The sequence below is a fragment of the Oryctolagus cuniculus genome, chromosome 5 (assembly GCF_964237555.1).
Source record: "Oryctolagus cuniculus chromosome 5, mOryCun1.1, whole genome shotgun sequence".
In the NCBI taxonomy this organism is placed as follows: Eukaryota; Metazoa; Chordata; class Mammalia; order Lagomorpha; family Leporidae; genus Oryctolagus; species Oryctolagus cuniculus.
Genome location: NC_091436.1, coordinates 22679383 through 22700534, shown reverse-complemented (window position 1 = coordinate 22700534; position 21152 = coordinate 22679383). Strand labels below are relative to the sequence as shown.

General features: G+C 39.1%; 1 protein-coding gene across 5 annotated transcripts in view; it reads right to left on the bottom strand.

Moving 5' to 3' along the window:
- The window catches only part of EPM2A (EPM2A glucan phosphatase, laforin), a 133792-nt gene that overhangs the window by 59345 nt on the left and 53295 nt on the right, over positions 1 to 21152 (bottom strand). For all 5 annotated transcript variants that reach the window (XM_051855291.2, XM_002714860.5, XM_051855294.2 and 2 more), the window contains exon 2: positions 16706 to 16880. In XM_051855291.2, coding sequence (XP_051711251.2) covers positions 16706 to 16880 — 175 coding nt within the window. The remainder of the gene's footprint in view (positions 1 to 16705; positions 16881 to 21152) is intronic.

Genomic DNA, 21152 nt, shown 5'->3' with positions numbered 1-21152 from the left:
TTTTCTAAGAAATGATTAACAACTGTAAATATGCAAGTAGCTTTATAGATACAAATACACTTCACTGTGCACCAAAGTGGTTATTGGTTATTTATATAGACCTGCTATTTTTCTAATAAATTGACTGCTTTCAATTTACCATTTTTTGAGATGCTGTATTTTCTTCCTCTGTTGATCATTCATTTTAGTTTCAGGTTTCTCTCCCCCCCCAAAAAAAAAATTATGCCTAAAATATACTCCCAAACTGTTAAAGAAAAATATCAGTCAGAGGTTCTTGTTACACCATAGTTAAGTCGAATTTTCATTCAGGACCATGGTGATAGGTAAAGGGACCATGGACACGTATTTTTCAGTGGAAGACAGAGATTTGGTTAAACTCTGAGTATAGCAGAGGCAAATGAGAATTTAAAACCAAAGAACAGAGTGAAGATAGCTAAACCCATCTAACAGGATTCCTGCTGAAGTCAGGTGTAAGTGATCTGACATCACCTGGGAATCAGTTGAAAAGGAGGGTGATCAAAAATCTATGGTAGAGTTTTGAAAATTGACTTGGCAGGGTTCTTTGCTAAAACTGAATTTTAAGTTCACAAATGGACTTACCTGTAGATTCAGGAAGTCTGGCCAAGTGAAAAATCTTTGCCAAAGTAAATTATGAAATCACTGGGGAAGGGAAATGGTCACCATTTAAATAAACTCTGGTGACTTCCTATTTAATGCAAATATGTCTGTGGTTTTGAGACTGTATATCGCAAGTGTTCATAAAACGTTATTATGCAATGTAATAAAGTTGGAGGAGCAGTAGGAAACAATTGATGGTGTATACACTGTAAGAGCCCCTCATAAAAATGCCCTCCTCTAACACCCATGTGCCTACTCCAATGTTAAGGGCAGCAAACATGTTTGAAGCAAAGATGTGGCAATGCAATGATAGCAACTAAACCAGGAAGTTTAATAAAAACTGTCTCAGCAAAAAACAGGCCAAAAAAAAAAAAATCTTAGGGAAGAAGGGAGTGTTGAGAAAGGATCTACATTCTAGGAACAAAGGAAATAAGACAAGCGGTGAATATGACAGCTTAATATATTAAGATGCAGAAAGGAAATGGAGCGAGTTAAACTACAAGGCAAATGACTACATAAATTCATATACCTTTTCAAAAAATAGCAGGAATGTGCTGAGAAAAAGAAATGGGTTTCATACCCTTCTTATAACTAGTTAGAGTTATCTGGAATTATATGGAACACACAAACTTTAAAACTGGAATAGTGAAAGGAAGAAAGTTTTTTGTGTTTGCTTGTAGCCAGTTGTATTTTAATCAGAAGTTGATGGTGGAATGCTCTAGTTTAAGAAAAAGGGAGCCTTGTCTCACAACGATAAAACAGTTAAATGGCAGGTGGAAAAGACGCTGGGAACAGCACCTCTGACATTTAGCAGTCATTAGCATTGCAGAGCAGTACCTCAATGACTTTGGTTCTGAGTATGTTCATCTACCACGTGAGAGGATGCTACATAGGATTCCTTTTCTCTCAGTCAGAGCCAACTGAGAATTATAAAGTATTAAGATTGTTTTACTTATCCAATTTAATCCTGGTTATGATATCTAAAATCTACTCTCTGATTTCATTACTCAAGATCCTAAAGTACTGTGCCAACACCCTGGCACACACATCACAGGTAGGTGGTAAATGATTGCTTCATTATATAGTGGAGAATTTGTACAAGGAGATAGTGTCAGCATGAGTGTGCATGTGTGTGAGTGTATGTGTGTGTCTGTGTTGACACACCCAACATATTTTCAGAGTAACAGTTACACCTACTAATCGATTAAGCTAATATTTCAGCACTGTCGATTCATTTGTCAGAAGCAGTAAGTACACAGAATATTCAAAGAGAACAATTAACGGGCTTAGGAGAAGGAAGATGAGGAAAGCATTATATAATTTGAAAAACCATAACAATAAATATCTTGAATTTTAGTAAATAAGTCTGTCAACAGAAAAGTCATAATAGGGCTTTATGATACAGAAATGGCCAATGACAAAGTCAATTAGCACACTAATATACAGTAATTAGCATACGCATTTCGACTACAGTTTTTTCATGGAGCAGTCCTTAAGTTTGATAATTCTCTCATTCCATTCAGCAAAGACAAGCCCATTATCTATGTAAGACTCACTTTAATCCAATAAATGTGTCACCAGTAGCTGGCAAAATGACCTAGAGATACCAACTTTCTGAAAACAAGATAGGAACTTTAATTAATGTGTTCACTCACTCTAATATAAATAGGCCAACTGGGCTTCCTGATGTGGACCTTCTATAGGTTGGTATTATGCATTTGATTCTAGCTCTGAAAAACATGATATAAAATTCCAAGCACCCCAAGACACTGTGTCATTGCATTACTTAGACTTCTTTCTGATCTGGTTAGAGTTTTCTAGAAAACACTAGAAAAAGGCTTTCTGAGCTTGTCAAAAAAATACTCTGTCTTTCATATTCACATTATGCTAGAATAATACTTCTTCAGTTGTCATGGCCACTGTAATACTGGAATTGGGAGAGTTTTGTAAAAATTAAAATTCATGAGTTACTACATTTACATTCCATTAGTCTTCCAGTCTATATATCTCATTCAAGTCTAAAACTCCTCTCTCTTCTCACTCTCAACTGATGACCTTGGTTCATATTTCACTAAGAAAACAGGAACAATCAAAAACTGAACTTTCTACATGCTCTCATTACTACACTGACCTACACATCAAATCCCAAATTCTCTGCCTTCCTCACATGGACAGAGATGAACAGCATTCTCCCAGAGTCAGTTCATTCTTCCTCACACAAAGACTTTGCTCTTTCTCCAACTTAATTGTTCCCTGCTCTATAGGGTCATTTTCATTAACACAAAAATATGCTGCAACAGTTTGCATCTTATAAATTACCTTCCTTTACCCTAGAGATTTTCATTTTTCTGCTCTTATGTTAAAATTCTATAATAGTAAAATTGCCATATTTTATCTAAATAAGGACTTATGAATTAAATTTCCTTAACTTACAAAACAATCCTTCTTTCTTACTATCATGCCTACAAACAGAACCTGAGGTCTGACAACCCAGATCTCTCTTTTCCAATATGCCTTGCTTCACCAGTGACCCAGACATTCCAGTCATAATTTAAATAACAATGCTACTGTAATACACAAGGCAGCATAGGATCCAGCTGTTTGCTATATAATTGTACTGAATCCACAACAGCACTATCAGCAAAACCTGATTTCTTCACACACATTAGCTATAAATTTTAAATGATTCCTAAAAAGAAATAAGATTTGCTTGCATCAGATCAATTACTAAGATAGTGCTAATATCTACCATCAATATTTTACATTTTTAACTTTAAATTGGAATTTAATAAACTTGGTAAAGAAACTTTGCTAAGAAGCAAAAAAAATGAAAATATTTTCACATTAACTTTTTTTTGATTTCCACATTTTTAAACTTTATTTAAGTTATACAATTTCTTTTTTTTTTTTTTTTTTTTTTTTTTGACAGGCAGAGTGGACAGTGAGAGAGAGAGAGAGAGAGAAAGGTCTTCCTTTGCCATTGGTTCACCCTCCTATGGCCGCCGCGGCCGGCGTGCTGTGACCAGCACACTGCGCTGATCTGATGGCAGGAGCCAGGTGCCTCCCCTGGTCTCCCATGGGGTGCAGGGCCCAAGCACTTGGGCCATCCTCCACTGCACTCCCTGGCCACAGCAGAGAGCTGGCCTGGAAGAGGGGCAACCGGGACAGAATCCGGCGCCCCGACCGGGACTAGAACCTGGTGTGCTGGCGCCGCAAGGCGGAGGATTAGCCTTGTGAGCCGCGGCGCCAGCCGAAGTTATACAATTTCATGCGTTTCATATGAATAGATTTGGGAACATTGTGACAATTCCCCCAGTACCCTCCCTCCCATCCATACTCCATTCCTTCCCTCCTCCCTCTCACATGGCACTCTCATTTTTTGCAATGATCTATTTTCAGTTTATTTAGTGGTCATATAGTTAACCTTATACTTAGTAAAAGAGTTCAACAAATAATATGAAGAAAACAACAGCAAAACAAAACAAAAACACTGTTACTCAATGGAAGAGACAAGGACTGTAAACAATCATTGAATATAAAAATATCTATTTCACTCCATTACATTTCAGGGACTCTATTAGTTACCTCATATCAGGGAAAACATTTATCTGTTTCTGGAACTGGCTTATTTTGCTAAGTATAATGATTTCCAGTTGTATCCATCGTGTTGCAAAAGACGGGATTTTATTTTTTTTTACAGTTGAGTGGTACTCCATAGTGGATATATACCATAATTTTTTATCCAGTCAACAACCGATGGACACCTGGGTTGATTCCATATCATATCTTAGCTATTGTGAATTGTGCTGCAATGTACATGGGGTTACATATACCACTTTCAGTTGCTGATTTCTTTTGGTTTGGGTAAATTCCCAAGTGTAAGATGACTGGATCATATGGTAGATCTATACTCAGATTTCTAAAGTATCTCCATACTGTCTTCCACAGTGGCTGCACCACTTTACATTCCCACCAACAGTGCTTCTATGCTCAATTTGCTTAATGTTTTCATCATGAAAAGATGCTGTATTTTATCAAAGGCTTCCTCTGCAACTATTGAGATAATCATATATTTTTTTGTTCTTCAGTTTGTTAATGTGATGTATCACAATGATTTATTTGCAAATATTGAACAATCCCTGAATACAGGGATAAATACCACTTGGTCTGGGTGAATGATATTTCTGATGTGTTGTTAGATTTGATTAACTAATATTTTTGAGGATTTTTGCATCTATATTCATCAGGAATATTGGTCTATAGTACTCTTTCTCTATTATATTTTTTTCTGGCTTAGGAATTAAGGTGATGCAGGCTTCACAGAAGGAGTTTGGGAGGATTCCCTACCTTTCAATTGCTTTGAATGCCTTGAGAAGAATTGGAATTAGTTCTTCTTTAAATGTCTGGTAGAATTCAGCAGTAAAGCTCTCTGGTCCTGGGTTCTTATTTGTTGAAAGAATGTTTATTACTGATTCTATCTCTGTCTTGGTTATTGATCTGTTTAGGTTTTCTATGTTTTCTTGACTCAATTTTGGTAGACTGTATGTGCCCCAGAATCTAACCAGTTCTTCTAGGTTTCCCAGTTTGTTGACATATAGTTCTTTGTAGTAATTCCTGGTGAGTCTTTTTATTTTTGTGATATCTGTTGTTATATTTCCTTTTACATGTCTGATTTTATTAATTCTGGTCTTTTTTTGTTAGTTGGGCCAATGGTTTATCCATTTTGTTTATTTTTCAAAACATCAGTATTCATTTCACCTACCTTTTGTACTGTTTTTCCATTTTAATTTTGCTTATTCTCTAATTTTAATTATTTCTTTCCTCCTACTAATTTTGGGTTTGGTTTGTTGTTTTGTTTTTTTCTAGGTCCTTGAGTTGCACTGATAACTCATTTATTTGGTACTTTTCCAATTTATTCACATAGGCACCAAATGCTATAAACTTTCCTCTTAACACTGCTTTTGCTATGTCTCATAAGTTTTGTTATGATGTATTGGTATCTTCATTCATTTCCAGAATTTTTTTATTTCTTTTTGATTTCTTCTATGACTCACTGCTCTTTCAGGAACATGTTGCTCAGTCTCCATGTGTTTGCACATGATCTAGAGATTCTTGAGGTGTTGATTTCCAGCTTTATTACTTTAAGATCAGAGAAGATGATGGTATGATTTCAATTTTTTGAATTTGCTGAGACTTGCTTTCTGGCCTAGTATATGGTCTATCCTAGAGAAAGTTCCATGGCCTCATGAGAAGAATGTGTATTCTGCAACTGTGCAGTGAAAAGTTCTGTATGTATCAGTTAGGTCCATTTGGTCTATAGTGTTGATTAGCTCCATTGTCCATTGTTTCTTTGTTGATTTTCTATCAAGTGATCTGTCCATTGATAAACATAGGGTGTTGACATCCTCTGTTATTCTTGTACTGTAGTCTATGTCTCTTTAGATCCATTACCCTTTCTTTTAAACAGCCATGCAACCTGTAACTGGATGTATATACATTTATTATAGTCATATCTTCCTGTTTAATTGATGCCTCAATCATTATGTAGTGACCTTTGTCTCTTTTGATAGTTTTTATGTTAAAGTCTTTTTTGTCTGATATTCGTATGACAACACCTGACCATTCTGCTTTCCATTCACATGGAATCTCTTTTGGCATCCTTTTACTTTCAGTCTGCATGTATCTTCACAGGTGAGATGTGTTTCTTATATGCAGCAAATACATGGGTCTTGCTTTTTAATCCATTCAGCCAGTCTGTATCTTTTAACTGGAGGGTTGAGGTGATTTACAGTCAATGTGACTACTGATAAGCAACAACTTGACCCTGCCATTTTTCCAGAAATATTCCTATTTTTATTTGGATTTCTTTCATACTTTTATTGGGCAATTTTCTGCCTTCACATTCTTGCATAATGATGGCTATCTTACTGTATTTCTTGTGTAGCATATCATGGAGCCTGGAGTAGTGACAAATTCTTTCAATTTCTGTTTGTCATGGAAGGTCTTTATTTCACCCTCATTCATTAGTGAGAGAATTTCAGGGTACAGTAATCTGGGTTGACAACGAGAGCATTTCAAGGTGGTTATCTGGGTTGATAGTTTTTTCTCTTAAGACTTGGAATATATCTCTCCATTCTTTCCTAGCCTGTAGGCTTTCTGATGAGAAGTCCACTGTGAGTCTAATTGGGAGATCCTCTGAAAGTAATCTGGCATTTCTCTCATGCAGAATTTTAGAATCTTTTCTTTATGTTTTACTGTGGAAAGTTTGACTACAATGTGTCGTGGTGAAGATCTTTTCTGATCATGTCTATTAGGAATTCTATGTGTTTCCTCTACTTAGGCATCCCTTTCTTTCTGTCTGTCTGTCTCTCTCTCTCTCTCTCTCCCTGCCTCTCTCTCTCTCCCTGCCTCTCTCTCTCTCCCTGCCTCTTTCTCTCTTTCTCTCTTTCTCTCTTTCTCTCTTTCTTTCTTTCTTTCTTTCTCCAAACTGGGGAAGTTTTCTGTAATCATTTCATTAAATAGGCCTTCTAGTCTATTCTCTCCACACCTTCAGGAACTCCTAAGACCCATATGCTGGGTCGTTTGATTGTATCCAATACATCTCCACCACTGCTTTTAGGTTTTCTAATTTCTTCTTATTTTGTTTTTTTTTTTTCTCTGACTGGAAGATTTCCAAATATTTGTTTTCTAACTCAGGCATTCTTTCTTCTGCCTCATCAAGTCTGCTGTTAAGGTTTTCTACCACAATTTTTATTTAATCTATTGAATCCTTCATTTCTAGTATTTCATTTTGATTTCTCTTTAAAATCTTAATTTCATGGGAAAAAATTTCATTCATGTCATGTATGGTTTTCTTTAGTTCATAGATTTGCTTCTGATTGCTTTTGAGTAATCCTATGAATAATTTTTTGAATTCCATTACCCAAATTTCCTCAATCTCTTCATCTTCACATTATAGTACTGACATGCTATTTTGTTCCTTTGTGGGGATCATGGTGTCTTCCTTATTCTTGTTTCTTTAATTTCTGTGTTTGCTTTTAGGCATTTGTGGATTTATTTTTATTTTTTTTCCTTTGATGGCATTGATCTTTGAGCTATGCCTCTGTGGCTTAATGGAATGTTTGCACTTTCAGTGAATACCAAGAGGTACATGGTGGGTGTGACCAGGGAGCTCAGGTCAGTGCTCAGGGGTGGGGCAAGTATCCAGGCAGGGTAACACCCAAGTTGGGTGTCATAGATCTCAATCCCTGAGTGTTAGTCCCCAGTGTATTTCACACCACTGTATGAACCGCACAAATGATCTGTGCATTCTTCACTGTTAGCACAGTTCCTGCTGCAATAACCTGCTTAGGTAACCAAGGAGCTCTGTGCATGTGGAACTGTACCCAGTGAGTTCTCAGAGATCCTGATATACCCCTGTACCTTCTCATATAGCCGCCGAGTCTCCATGGTCTCAGCACACAAGGCTCTGCACTGCTATCCTGTCCAGCAATAGAGAGGCAGATGTTCCTTGAGATAGCCTCACCATCCTACATAGTTGTCCAGCCATCTCCTACCCAGGCTCAAAGTCAGTGGGGACTGCAGACTGTTCCCTCTGCCAGAATCTCTGGATCACCTGTGAATACAACAGCCACTGCCCAAATACTGCTGTCTTCCTGCCACTACCGCTTGTACTGCACAGGATGGCATCCTGTCTCAGCCAGTTGCTGTGCTTGTGCACAAAGTCTTCTGCAACTCTTGTCCAAACCCAAAATAGCACCTGCCTTTCTCAGCTGGGCAACAGACACCGTTGTGGGGCAGCTATGATAATATAAATGAACTCCTTCTACTTCTCTGGGTCCATGGGCAACCGCTAGCAACCACTAGCCCCCAGGGTTCCAGTCCAAACTCACGCCATGCTTTCCCGCCGGCTGCATCACCATGAGTTGCTGCAGTCTGGTCCCTCCTCCATCTCCAAGCTGCCTCCTGCTCTGGCTCTCAGCTGCTGCAGTTATGCTTGTGATTGTGTTCATGCTGCATAGCCACACATTCCACACAGGTCCAAGATATTATACTTTTTCGTGTTGTGGTGTTATGTCGTTTCCAAATCCACCATCTTGGAATTCCAATATTTTCCATTTTTTAAAGATTTATTTTATTAATTGAAAAACAGAGTGACAAAGAGAAAGAGGGAGGGACAGACAAAGATACCTTCCATCTGCTGGTTCACTACCCAAATGGCAACAACAGCCAAGACTTGGCCAGGCCAAAACCAGAATCCAAGAACTCCAATCATGCCTTCCACATGGGTGGCACAGGGGCCCAAATACTTGAGCAGTTTTACCGTGGCTTCCCAGGCACATTAGCTTGGAGCTGGATTGGATGTGAAGTAGCCAGGATTTGAACTAACACTCATATATGGGATTATAGCATTGCAGGCAGCAGCTTAGCCTACTGCACCACATCATATGCCCCACTAATATTTTCCTTTGGTACGATATTAAAAATAAATTGTCCTAATATAATTAGACATATAATGTAAAGATTTTACTTAATATATAAAGGCTTCATAAAATACATTTTAAATCATTTAAACAAAAAACCCATCAAATAATTTGGCCTTATAAAATATGAAGAATGTTATTTATACTGGAAGAGGAACTCTTAGAGGAAACTCATATACCAAGTTAATACTCAGTGGGGAACCACTGCTCTATCAGAATACCTCAACAAGAAGAAGGAATATGTTGTCTTCCTTTGCTACCAGTATGAACAATTATAATCTTGGTTTTAAGGTTTAAAAGGACTCTCAGATCAGTTAATCAGATGTAAGTGTCAATTGAAATTAGTTTCCTCCTTTGACCAATGTCTTGATTATGAATTACAAGACTGCGAGCAATTCAATTAGGTACTATTACATGCAAAATTTTTTAGCTATCCTCTATTTACTACAAAAGGAAATTTTTGTCAGTTTGATTTTAAATGTGAGTAATATAAAACTATCTTATCATTACATAAGAGGTATAAAGATACTTAATAAAGATTGTTGAATACTAGGTATAAAATGTGTATGCTTCTAGATAATCGCTTTGTGGACAGAATACATGGCCTGGGCCACAAAGATGAGGGAAAGTACCACCTAGGGGCAGCATGAGATTGCTGTTGTTTGGTCCCTGGTTCTGAAACCGGAGAAGCTGACAGGGAGCATGGTCATTTTTAGTTAGATATATTACATGTTGGGAAAATGTCCATAAGCTTTAGTTTTAAGAATTAGCATTAAGCCTTGATCATTTGCAGAGCTGCCTTTAGCAGGCGTCTAGTTCTACCAGTTCACTTTGCAATTCAGGAAACTCAAACTGCAAAAACCGTTACATAATTGTCCCAAGGTTACCCAGGACTAAATGAGAGATTTGGGGTTCAAACACAACTTCCTTACTTACTCTGTATCCAAAGTACGTAATTTCACCTAATATGCAAATGTGTTGTTCTGCTGTGTTTAAAATAATTTTGAGTTTTGAAAATTACCATATATCGTTTTTTCATCTAAAGAGACTAAATTATAAGATTGCTTTTACAATATATTTTCTAAACTGTAACATTTTTTAAACAGAGTAAAGTATGATATTCATAAAAGTCTAATTTATATCTCTTGAAGTATGTTCAATTGGCAATAAACCTTTTTAAGAGACAGAAAGTACAGTCCTTTACCACTAATGTCTCATTAAATTGGTTATTCGTGTTTTTAATGCAAATTCATTCTTCCATATAAAAAATATTCTCTCGAAGATGGAGATGCAGTATTATACCAAGCATAGCCTGAACATAGAAGCATATATTAATTTTAAAATCTCTGAATCTGAATATAGAAAAGTACCAGAATCTCTTGTCCATGGCACAATCTCTAGGATGTCATATGTCTTGCTGTATACCTGTTGTCCAGGCTAAATATTAAAAGTACATCTGTGGCTGATGCCGCGGCTCACTAGGCTAATCCTCCGCCTGTGGCACTGGCATCCCAGGTTCTAGTCCCAGTTGGGCGCCGGATTCTGTCCCAGTTGCTCCTCTTCCAGGCCAGCTCTCTGCTGTGGCCCGGGAAGGCATTGGAGGATGGCCCAAGTGCTTGGGCCCTGAACCCACATGGGAGACCAGGAGGAAGCATCTGGCTTCTGGGTTTGGATCGGCACAGTGTGCCGGCCATAGCGGCCATTTGGGGGGGGGTGGGGGGACCAACGGAAGGAAGACCTTTCTCTCTGTCTCTCTCTCACTGTCTACTCTGCCTGTCAAAAAAGAAAAAAAGAAAAAGAAAAAAGTATATCTGTTTACTCTCAAAGTATCTTGGCTGGTAAGAAGTTATTTGGTCATCCTAATACTGCTCACTTGATTGCTGCAAGTTTGCACTTGCTCTTCTCTTTACCTCAACCTCCCTTTCCCAGATATCCTCCTCCACAGAAAGCCCCTCACATTTATGTTCACGTTCCATTTCCTCATAAAGATTTTCCTACAACTGAAGATTTCTCCTGTCCCTCATGACACTGAATATACAACTTCATCACATCAATCATCTCACTGTATCACTACTCTTTATATGCTTATCTTCTAGGAGGGCACACGTTCCTGGAGAGCAGGCATCACTGTCCCTTCATCTTTGATTACCCAGAGCAAACCACACAACTTGGACTGAATGAATGAATACACCCTGCATCCTATTATGCAAAATTTAATTCTTAGATATTTGTGTTCTTGAAACTTTTATCTCTATGAAAGACACTGATAATTCAGTGTCTTGATAATTCAATCTTGATGTCACTTATCCCAGCCATAAGATAATGCTGATCTAGTTTATGTTAGTTTTCCTTTTTAGTCCATTCTATAAATAAAGAATATTAGTTAACCATAATCCAATCAAATATATTAAGAGGGTTCCAAGATGGCAGAAAAGACAGGAAAGTATGATTTACATGGGGTAAAATTAATTTATTTTAAAAAGGGGAGAAAGTACACTCTTAGAATAAAGCTCTGGGAGAACCACAGCAGGAGACCCTGTGAAAGTAACAGAAACAGCCCAGACCCATGCAAATACACAACAAAAGCTTGGATCCAGGGAGGAAGATGCCCTCACCAGCAGACCAGGTGACAGGGGAATCCACCGGCCCACAGCACTGCCAATACAGTGGGAGGGAGAGCTTGGTGAACTGCTTTTAGAGCTCCACACGGACCAGAAACCCAAAGGAGAAAAAAAAAAAAAGATAGTGCATTTCTCCCCCAGTCCCCACCCCTCACTCCCACCCCTGCTACAGCGGAGACCTACAGCCAGTGGGGAAGGGCTCCTGCAATTTTTGGACACAAGCAGGAAGCTGCCACCCCACCTTCCCTGCAGGTGCCCAGCAATAACAGGGTTCACCCTCTACCCAGACAGGGAAGGCCACAACCGTTCAGAGGAATTCCTTCCTCCTCCACACCAGCTACACTAGGCCAGTTGCCCAGCAATGGGAAGGGAGGGAGAACAGTCCCTCTGGAGGGGAAATGGAACCTTCGGAACTCTCCTACCTGCCCAGCACTATCAAGAAGTGAGCAAGGCTACAGCAGGTGGGTACTTTGTGCGCTGGTGAACCAGACACCACACCTAACCAGGGAGAAAAATCCATCTTCCCAACCGACACTGAATTTGGCTGGGAGGACCACACTCAGACAGCGGCTCTGGGAACACCTTAGTTTTCTTATAGACAGGACTGACTAGCAGGGTGGAATGGTCCCACTGACAATCCATGACCTTGGGAGCTGATTCTGAGAAAACAGTGACTTCACAAGAGGAGATAGAGTGTGGCTAGGTCCTGGGTAACCACAGAGCACTTCTCCATACTTTCCAAGTTCCTCAGTTGCCTACAGCAGCTCATAGCAGAGGGAACCATGCTCACCAGAAAGACTCCATGGATCAGAGAGTTGAGTGCACTGGGGACTACACCAGGGCATCTCACAGCTGTGAGAAGGGCTGGTCGCACCAACAGAGGTGACCATTTCTCCCCATCCAGTTAACCAGAGAAGAACTAACATGCCCAACTGGGGTCTTATGCTGGATACTCACTCTATCCTGGAATAATAAACAGAGCACCTTAGCCACACCCAGGACACACCTCTTGGAATTCACTGAAAGTACAGATGTCTCACTAAACCACAAAGACACAGACCATAGATAAAAGCCAGCAGACACAGAAAAAATTCTACAAATGCCAAAATATAAAGGCTAAATTTCAAGAAATAAAACAAGGAAGACACTATGAGTCCCTCAAAGGAACACTAAAACATTTCAATATTAATACAATATTAGAAGGTAAAGACGAAGAGATTGGGGAAATGCCAGAAACGGAATTTAAAAACTAATTATTGGATGACTCAGAAGCAATTTATGAACAAAAGAAAACTGTATATATAAGTGAAAACTTTTCCTATGAAATTGAGATCTTAAAGAGAAATCAAATCAATTACTACAAATGAAGAATTAAATAGATCAAGTAAAAAATGCAGTGGAAAATCTGAACAACAGACTTGGTGAGGCAGACAAAAGAATATCCTAGCTAGCAGACAAATCTCTGGAAATTTTACAGTCAAACCAAAAACAAGAAGAAGAAATTAGAAAACTGAACAACACTGTTGGAGAGCTACAGGATACTATTAAATGACCCAGCATACGGGTCTTAGGAGTCCATGAAGGTGTAGAAAGAGAGAAAGGATTAGGAGGCCTTTTCAGTGAAATAATAACAGAAAACTTCCCTAATTTGGAGAAAGAAGGGGTCATCCAAAAGTACAGGAAGCACACAGAACTCCCAGAAGGGGCCAGCACTGTGGCATAATGGGTAAAGCCACTGTCTGCAGTGCTGGCACCCGATATGGATGCTGATTCAAGTCCCAGTTGCTCCACTTCTAATCCAGCCCTCTGCTATGGCCTAGGAAAACAGCAGAAGATGGCCCAAAATCATGGGCCCCTGCACACATGTGGGAGACCTGGAAGAAGCTTCTGGATCCTGGCTTTGGATCTGCACAGATCCAACCACTGCAGCCAACTGGGAAGTGAACAAGCAGATGGAAGACCTCTCACAGCCTCTCCTTGTCTCTCTGTGTAATTCTTTCAAATAGATAAATAAATCTTTAAAAAAAAAAAAAAGAACTGCCAATAGACATGACGAAAAAAGAACTTCACTGTTTCACAATGTAATCAAATTCTCCACAGTAAAATACAAAGAAAAGATTCTAAACTGTGCTTGAGAGAAATGGCAGATCACTTTCAGAGGAACTTCAATTAGATTCACGGTGGACTTCTCATAAGTAACCCTACAGGCTAGGAAAGAATGGCAAGATTTATTTCAAGTCTTAAGGGATAAAAACTGTCAACCCAGAATATTGTACCCAGCAAAGCTCTCATTTATGAATGAAGGTGAAATAAAGACCTTCCACAGCAAACAGAAATTGAAAGAATTTGTCACCAACTATCTAGCCTTACGAAAGATGCTTAAGGATGTGCTACATACAGAAATGCAGAAACAGGGTCATCACTACAAAAGAAGGTGAAGCCAGAAAATCTCCTAGTGAAAGTACAAAGTAAAAACAGGCCAGCGCCACGGCTCACTAGGCTAATCCTCCACCTTGCGGCGCCGGCACACCAGGTTCTAGTCCCGGTCAGGGCACCGGATTCTGTCCCGCTTGCCCCTCTTCCAGGCCAGCTCTCTGCTGTGGCCCGGGAAGGCAGTGGAGGATGCCCCAAGTGCTTGGGCCCTGCACCCCATGGGAGACCAGGATAAGTACCTGGCTCCTGCCTTCGGATCAGCGCGGTGTGCCGGCCGCAGCGCGCCGGCTGCTGCAGCCATTGGAGGGTGAACCAACGGCAAAGGAAGACCTTTCTCTCTGTCTCTCTCTCTCACTGTCCACTCTGCCTGTCAAAAAAAAAGTAAATACAATGTAAAAAATAGGAATATCTATGGAAAAATGGCAGGGCAAAGTCATTACTTAGCAATAGTCACCTTGAATGTAAATGGCCTCAACTCTCCATTTGAAAGATATAGACTGGATGAATGGATTAAAAAAGAAAACCCATCTGTTCACTGCCTACAAGAAACACATCTCACCAACAAAGACTCATGCATACTGTAAGTGAAAGGATGGTAAAAAATAATCCATACTAGCAGAAACAAAAAAAGAGCTGGTATAGCCATCTTAATATCAGATGAAATAGACTTTAACACAAAAACTGTTACAAGAGGCAAAGAAGGGCACTATGTAATGATTAAGGGATCAATTCAAAAGGAAGATTCGACTACTATAAATATATATGCACCTAATTACAGGGTACCTGGCTGTTTAAAAGAAAAGTCATTGTATTTAATGGGAGACATATTGAATACAATAGTAATGAGGGACTTCAATATCCCACTTTCAGCAATGGACAGATCAACTAGACAGAAAATCAGCAAAGAAACAGCAGATTTAATCGACACTATAGACCAAATGGACTTAATAGATATCTACAGAACTTTCCATCCTGCAGGTGTGGAATGCACATTCTTATCAGCAGTGCATGGAACCTTCTCTAGGATTGACCACATGCTATGCCATAAAGCAAGTCTCAGCCTATTCAAAAAATTTAAATCATTCCATGCATCTTCTCTGACCATAATGGAATGAAGTTGGTAATCAAAAACTCAGGAATCACTAGAATATATGCAAACACATAAAGACTGAAAAATATGCTTCTGAATAAACAGTGGGGTCAGTGAAAAAATCAAAATATTTCTGGAAACAAATGATGACAATACAACATATATAATACAACATATATATATATATACACAACATATATATATATATATATATGGCATATAATACGGCCATCTCACTCTTGGGAATTTATTCAAGGGAAATGAAATCAGCATATGTTTATTGCAGCCCAATTCACAATAGCAAAACATGGAATCAACCCAAATGACTGTCAACTTTAGACTGGATAATGAAATTATGGGAAATGTACACCATGGAATATACACAGCAATAAAAATGTACAAAATCTGTCATTTGCAACAAAATGGATGAAACTGGAAAACATCATACTGGAGGGACAAATAACATATGTTCTCCCTGACCTGCGATAACTAATAGACCAGAAGAATGCTTCAAATAAAAAGCAAAATTAACTTTAAGATGCAATGACAGGCCGGCGCCGCGGATCAATAGGCTAATCCTCTGCCTGCAGTGCCAGCACCCCAGGTTCTAGTCCCAGTCGGGGCGCCAGATTCTGTCCCGGTTGCTCCTCTTCCAGTACAGCTCTCTGCTGTGGCCCGGGAGTGCAGTGGAAGATGGCACAAGTCCTTGGGCCCTGCACCCACATGTGAGACCAAGAAGAATCACCTGGCTCCTGGCTTCGGACCAGTGCGGCGCGCCAGCAACAGTATTCTGGCTGCAGCGGCCATTGGGGGGTGACCCAACAGCAAAAGAAGACCTTTCTCTCTGTCTCTCTCTCTCATTGTCCACTCTGCCTGTCAAACAAACAAACAAAAAACAAACAAACAAAAAGGAGCAATGACTTTGAGCAGCCCTTGTCTGGACTGTTGAGGAACAATTTTGTTATTTTTCTTTCTTTTCTTTTACTTTCTGATACAAAGTGTTGAACTCTTTACCTAGAATAGAGTTAATCTTCTGTGTGTAAAGATAATTGACAACAGGTCTTAGCAACAAATGGGACTAGGAATAGAAGAGGAAGGAGCAAGAAGGGTGAGAACTGAGTGGAAGGGCAGGTATGGTGGGAAGAACTACTATGTTCCTAAAGTTGTATTTATGAAATGCATGCAGGTAAATAAATATAAACCAAAGAAAAAAAAAACAAAATAGATTGATGCCAGAGTATATGCTTAATAAAAGAATTCTATAAAAAAGAATCTTTCCCTACTAGCACCAGGAAAGCTAACACATCGAGTCATTGTAATTTAACTCCTCAAAGCATTGCAGGCCTATGTGGGCCCCTCAGAAAAGAGACACAGCAGTTCTCAACACAGTAAATACTTCTATCGCCCTAATACTACCTCTTGTCCTACTTCTATGCTTATAAACATGGCACAGTTTTTACCTTGAATAATGCATGGCTTGGTGGCCAGCGATGTTAAAATAGAAGTCTGTGGTGTGCTTCATCTCATTGGTGTGCCCAGTGGCCTCAATCCAATGTCCTATTGGGAGACAATAAACACCATCCACCAAGTTGTTTTCATTATAAGTACAGCAACGATCATGGTGAGGCCCATTGCCTAGAACAAGAAGAAATGAAAAACAAAGCAATTAAATTGGTGTTTTGCTTAAACAGCCTCTAAGTGGCTGATGTAAAATAAATAGTAAAATAAAACAAATATAAACTTGCTTAATTGTCACATTTCAGCAGGGACAAAAATAGACCATTGCGAAAGAGGGAACAGGAGGGACTGGTAAAGGGTTACTTAGAAAAATCACAGGGTCCTGTAGGCACATTAACTCTTTCAGAACTTCATGGTTCTCTCAGTACTGAGAATCACTTTACAGCCTGATGAGCTGTTGAAAAGGTTTTTTTTAAACCGATAATGCCCCTGTATGTAATACTTTCATCTCCTAAAGACACAAATTTATGACTAATACCATGACTACAGTGTTTTAGTATCTGCTCAAACAATAAATGCTTAAATATAAAGAAATGTATTGATAAGTGATCAAACAAATGATCAGATCCAGTGAGGTCTGCAAGTAAGAGTGGTTACCATTATTCTCACATGAGGAAACTCAGTCTCACAGAGATGAAACAGCTTGCTGATGGTCACAGAACTCATTGAGGCGAAGCTAGTAGTAACCAGATTCCCCTAGTCCCAGGACACCTAGTATCTTTAAGCTACTTTTCTGCCCATATCACATGTATCAGAACATGCTTTCTTCATTCCAGGACCATGGAGCAAAGGACTGAGAGACAGAATACATTTCTGAAAATACCACTTGTCCACAATTTTGCCCAATATCAACTATGCTAGAGGCTATGTTCTGAATTGCTGTGTCACCCCAAATTTCATATGTTGAAATCCTAACTCTGAAGGTGATTATATTCCGAGGTACAGTCTGTGAGAGCAGACTTGGTCATGGTTGCAGAATTTGCATACATGGTATTAACTACCTTGTAAAAGGCCCAAGAGACTCCTTGCTCCTTCCCAGTATGTGAGGCCACAGCAACAGATGTTGTCTATGAGCCAGAAAGACAGCTCTCACCAGAAAATGAATCTACTGGTGCCATGGTTTTGTACTTTACAGTCTCCACAACTGTAAGCAATAAATTTCTATAGTTTAAAAACTACCCATGGGGCTGGAGCCATGGTGCACTAGGTAAATCCTTGGCCTGTGGCGCCGACATCCCATATGGGCTCTGGTTCTAGTCCCAGTTGCTCATCTTCCAGTCCAGCTCTCTGCTGTGGCCTGGGAAGGTAGTGGAGAATGGCCCAAGTGCTTGGGTCCCTGCAACCGCATGGAAGCCTGGGAAGAAACACCTGGCTCCTGGCTTTGGGTCGGCGCAGCTCTGGCCACTGTGGCCACTTGGAGAGTGAACCAACGGAGCGAGGACCTTTCTGTCTGTCTATCTGTCTCTCTCTCTCTCTCTCTCTCTCTCACTGTCTGTAACTCTACCGGTGAAATAATAAATAAACTCTCAAAAAAAAAAAACTACCCATGTGGCACAATGGTTAAGTCCCACTTGGGACACCACGTCCCATATTAAAGTGCATGGTTTGAGTCTTAGTTACTCCACTTCCTATCCAACTTCCTGCTAACGTGCAGCCAGGGATGCAGCACATGATGGCTGAAGTGCTTGGGTCCATTCTATCCATGCAGGAAACTCAGACTGAGTTCCAGATTCCTAGCCCTGTCCTGGCTAATATGGGTATTTGGGGAATGAACCAGCAAATAGCAGATTGATCTCTCTCTCTCTTTCTCTCTTTCTCTCTCTCTCTCCTTTCTCCCTCTCTTTTCCCTCTCACTTATTATGAAAATAAATAAATTACATAAATACAAAATAAAAGTCACTCAGTATATAGTATTATGTTACAGCACCCTGAATGGTATAAGACATTATTAAGTACACCTTGATTTCTATGAAAAATATAAATATACAATGTTTTATTAATAATTCTTATGTGAACACTCCATTTAATATCGTGTATTTCATTATACTATTTGTAAAATATTAAGAAAAACCTATAAGGAAAATCAATGTCTAAGTGGTTTATAGTAGTAAATCACATTTGTTGAGAATATAAAACTTTGATTCATTTGCACCTTGCTCTGTCTTATAAAATATTTAACCTAAAGTTTCTTAGCATAAAATCTCAAAATGAAAAAAATTTAAGTTATTGGGTGATTTGTTGGGATATAATTTCCTTCCATCAGCCAGAATGTATAGGATGCCACTCTGAATAATCATTAGTGCTTTTCTTAGGTCAGGCTCCTCTTTTTTTATGCCTTTTCTTCTCTTGATGGCTACAAAGCACTACACCACCTCTCCATCAACCTTGATATTTAATAGAAGAAAATCAACCTATACTAGCAACCCCACTTCTGTAAATAGATCCAACAGAAATATTAACAAGAGTAAAGAAAGATATGCACACAGGTACTTCAGTGTATCAATACTATTCTAATAACAAATTCTTCAAACCAGATAAGGTTATTCATTCTTCCACAAACATTCACTAAGACAGGTGCTGTGCTAGATCATGTTAAGGGTTGAGATGTTTACTACAGGAGCATTCATTTTTTTTTAATTTAAGCAGGCAAATGACTGGATGAGAATTTTATTTTGAAAAAAAAAAAAAAAACTTCTGGCAATAGAGTTAAAATGCAATTCAAGAATAATAAGATAGAGCCCAGCGTCATGGAATAGCAAGTATAGCCTCTTCCTGCAATGCCAACATCCACATATGGGATAATCCAGCTCCCTGCTAATGGCCTGGGGAAAGCACCAGAAGATGGCTCAAGTTCTTGGGCCCCTACCACCCACGTGAGAGCTGCAGCTGAAGCTCCTGACTCCTAACTTTGGCCTGGTTTAGCTCTGGCCATTACTGCTACCATTTGTGGAATGAACCAACGGATGGAAGAGCTTCCTCTTTGTAACTCTAACTTTCAACTAAAAATAAATAAAGTTTAAAAGAAAATAGTGAGATAGAATTAGAAAGTACATGTTAGCCCAGATAGGAGATAATAAAATCTCAGAAGTAGAAATGAAAAGGAGCAGGCAGATCCCTGAAGGAAAAGCCACAGGATTTTAGGATTAATTGGATACTGGAGGTGAAGGAGAAAAGGGATCAATAATGATTCCAAAGCTTCAAATACGATTCCTTTTTTATGGGACATTGTTCACTGATATGCAAAATCTGGAAGGGGAATGGAAGATCACCAGACTGGGTTTGGCACATTAAGTTTGCAGTTATCCATAAAGAAATGCCAAATAGAGAGTTGGCACTTTGGTTTGAAACTCAGAGCAGAAATCTGAACTAGAAAAAAACAAAAACACAAATATATGAGTCATCTGAGTACAAACAGTAATTGAGATAAGGACAGATGAGTCACAGAGAAAAACAGCACTGACGGAGAAGAACAGAGTTCCAGAACTGAGCCTGAAAGCACCTCAACACTTAGCAGCAGGGTGGAGGAGGATGAACTTACCAGGATGCACAAGAAAGAAAAGCTAAGGAGAAAAACAGGAGTGAGATGTGAGGTGGCAGAGCATGACTGACAATGTAAACATGGACTAAAAACCCGAAGGATGTACATCTGACACTAACAGAGGTTACATCTGGGAAATGGAATTGGATGAGGGGTGCATAATTGGCTCTATTTGTTACAAAGAACAGTTGTGACTTTGTGGTTCCAAAAACAATGTCTATGGCTCCTACTGGTCAGTATTGTAAACTTACAATGCTATATTTTAAAATTTATATTTAAATTATAAATTACATTTAATTTATAATTATAATTAACAATTATTTAAAAACTCAAGTAAAAATAAATTATAATTTTCAAGAAAAATTATTTACATATACCATCTTCCTCAAAATTCTTCATTCCAAGATTTATTTTGGCAATTACTAATTTTTATAAACACATGGTTAATCTGCATTATGTAAGCTATTTTCTGGTCAGTTAAATATCTGTTAGGTGATTAGTCATCATTTTTATGTTTATTAATTTGTTTTAATCTATTTGAAAAGGAGAGAGAGAGGATATTCTACCCACTGGTTCACACACTCCCCTCTCCCAATACCCATAACAGCTGGAGCCAGTCCAGGCTACAGCCAGGATCCCAGGAGACCAAAACTACATCTAGATCTTACACCTTCCTGAGTGGGAGGAATCCAACCAACTGAGTCATCAATTGCTGCTTCCCAGTATGCATTAGCAGGAACCTGAATCCAAAGTGCAGTAACTGGAAATCAAATCATAGCAGCACTCTTTTTTGGGATGCAGGTGCCCCAAGTGGCATTCTAACTCACTGTGCCACAGCACCCATCCCAGTC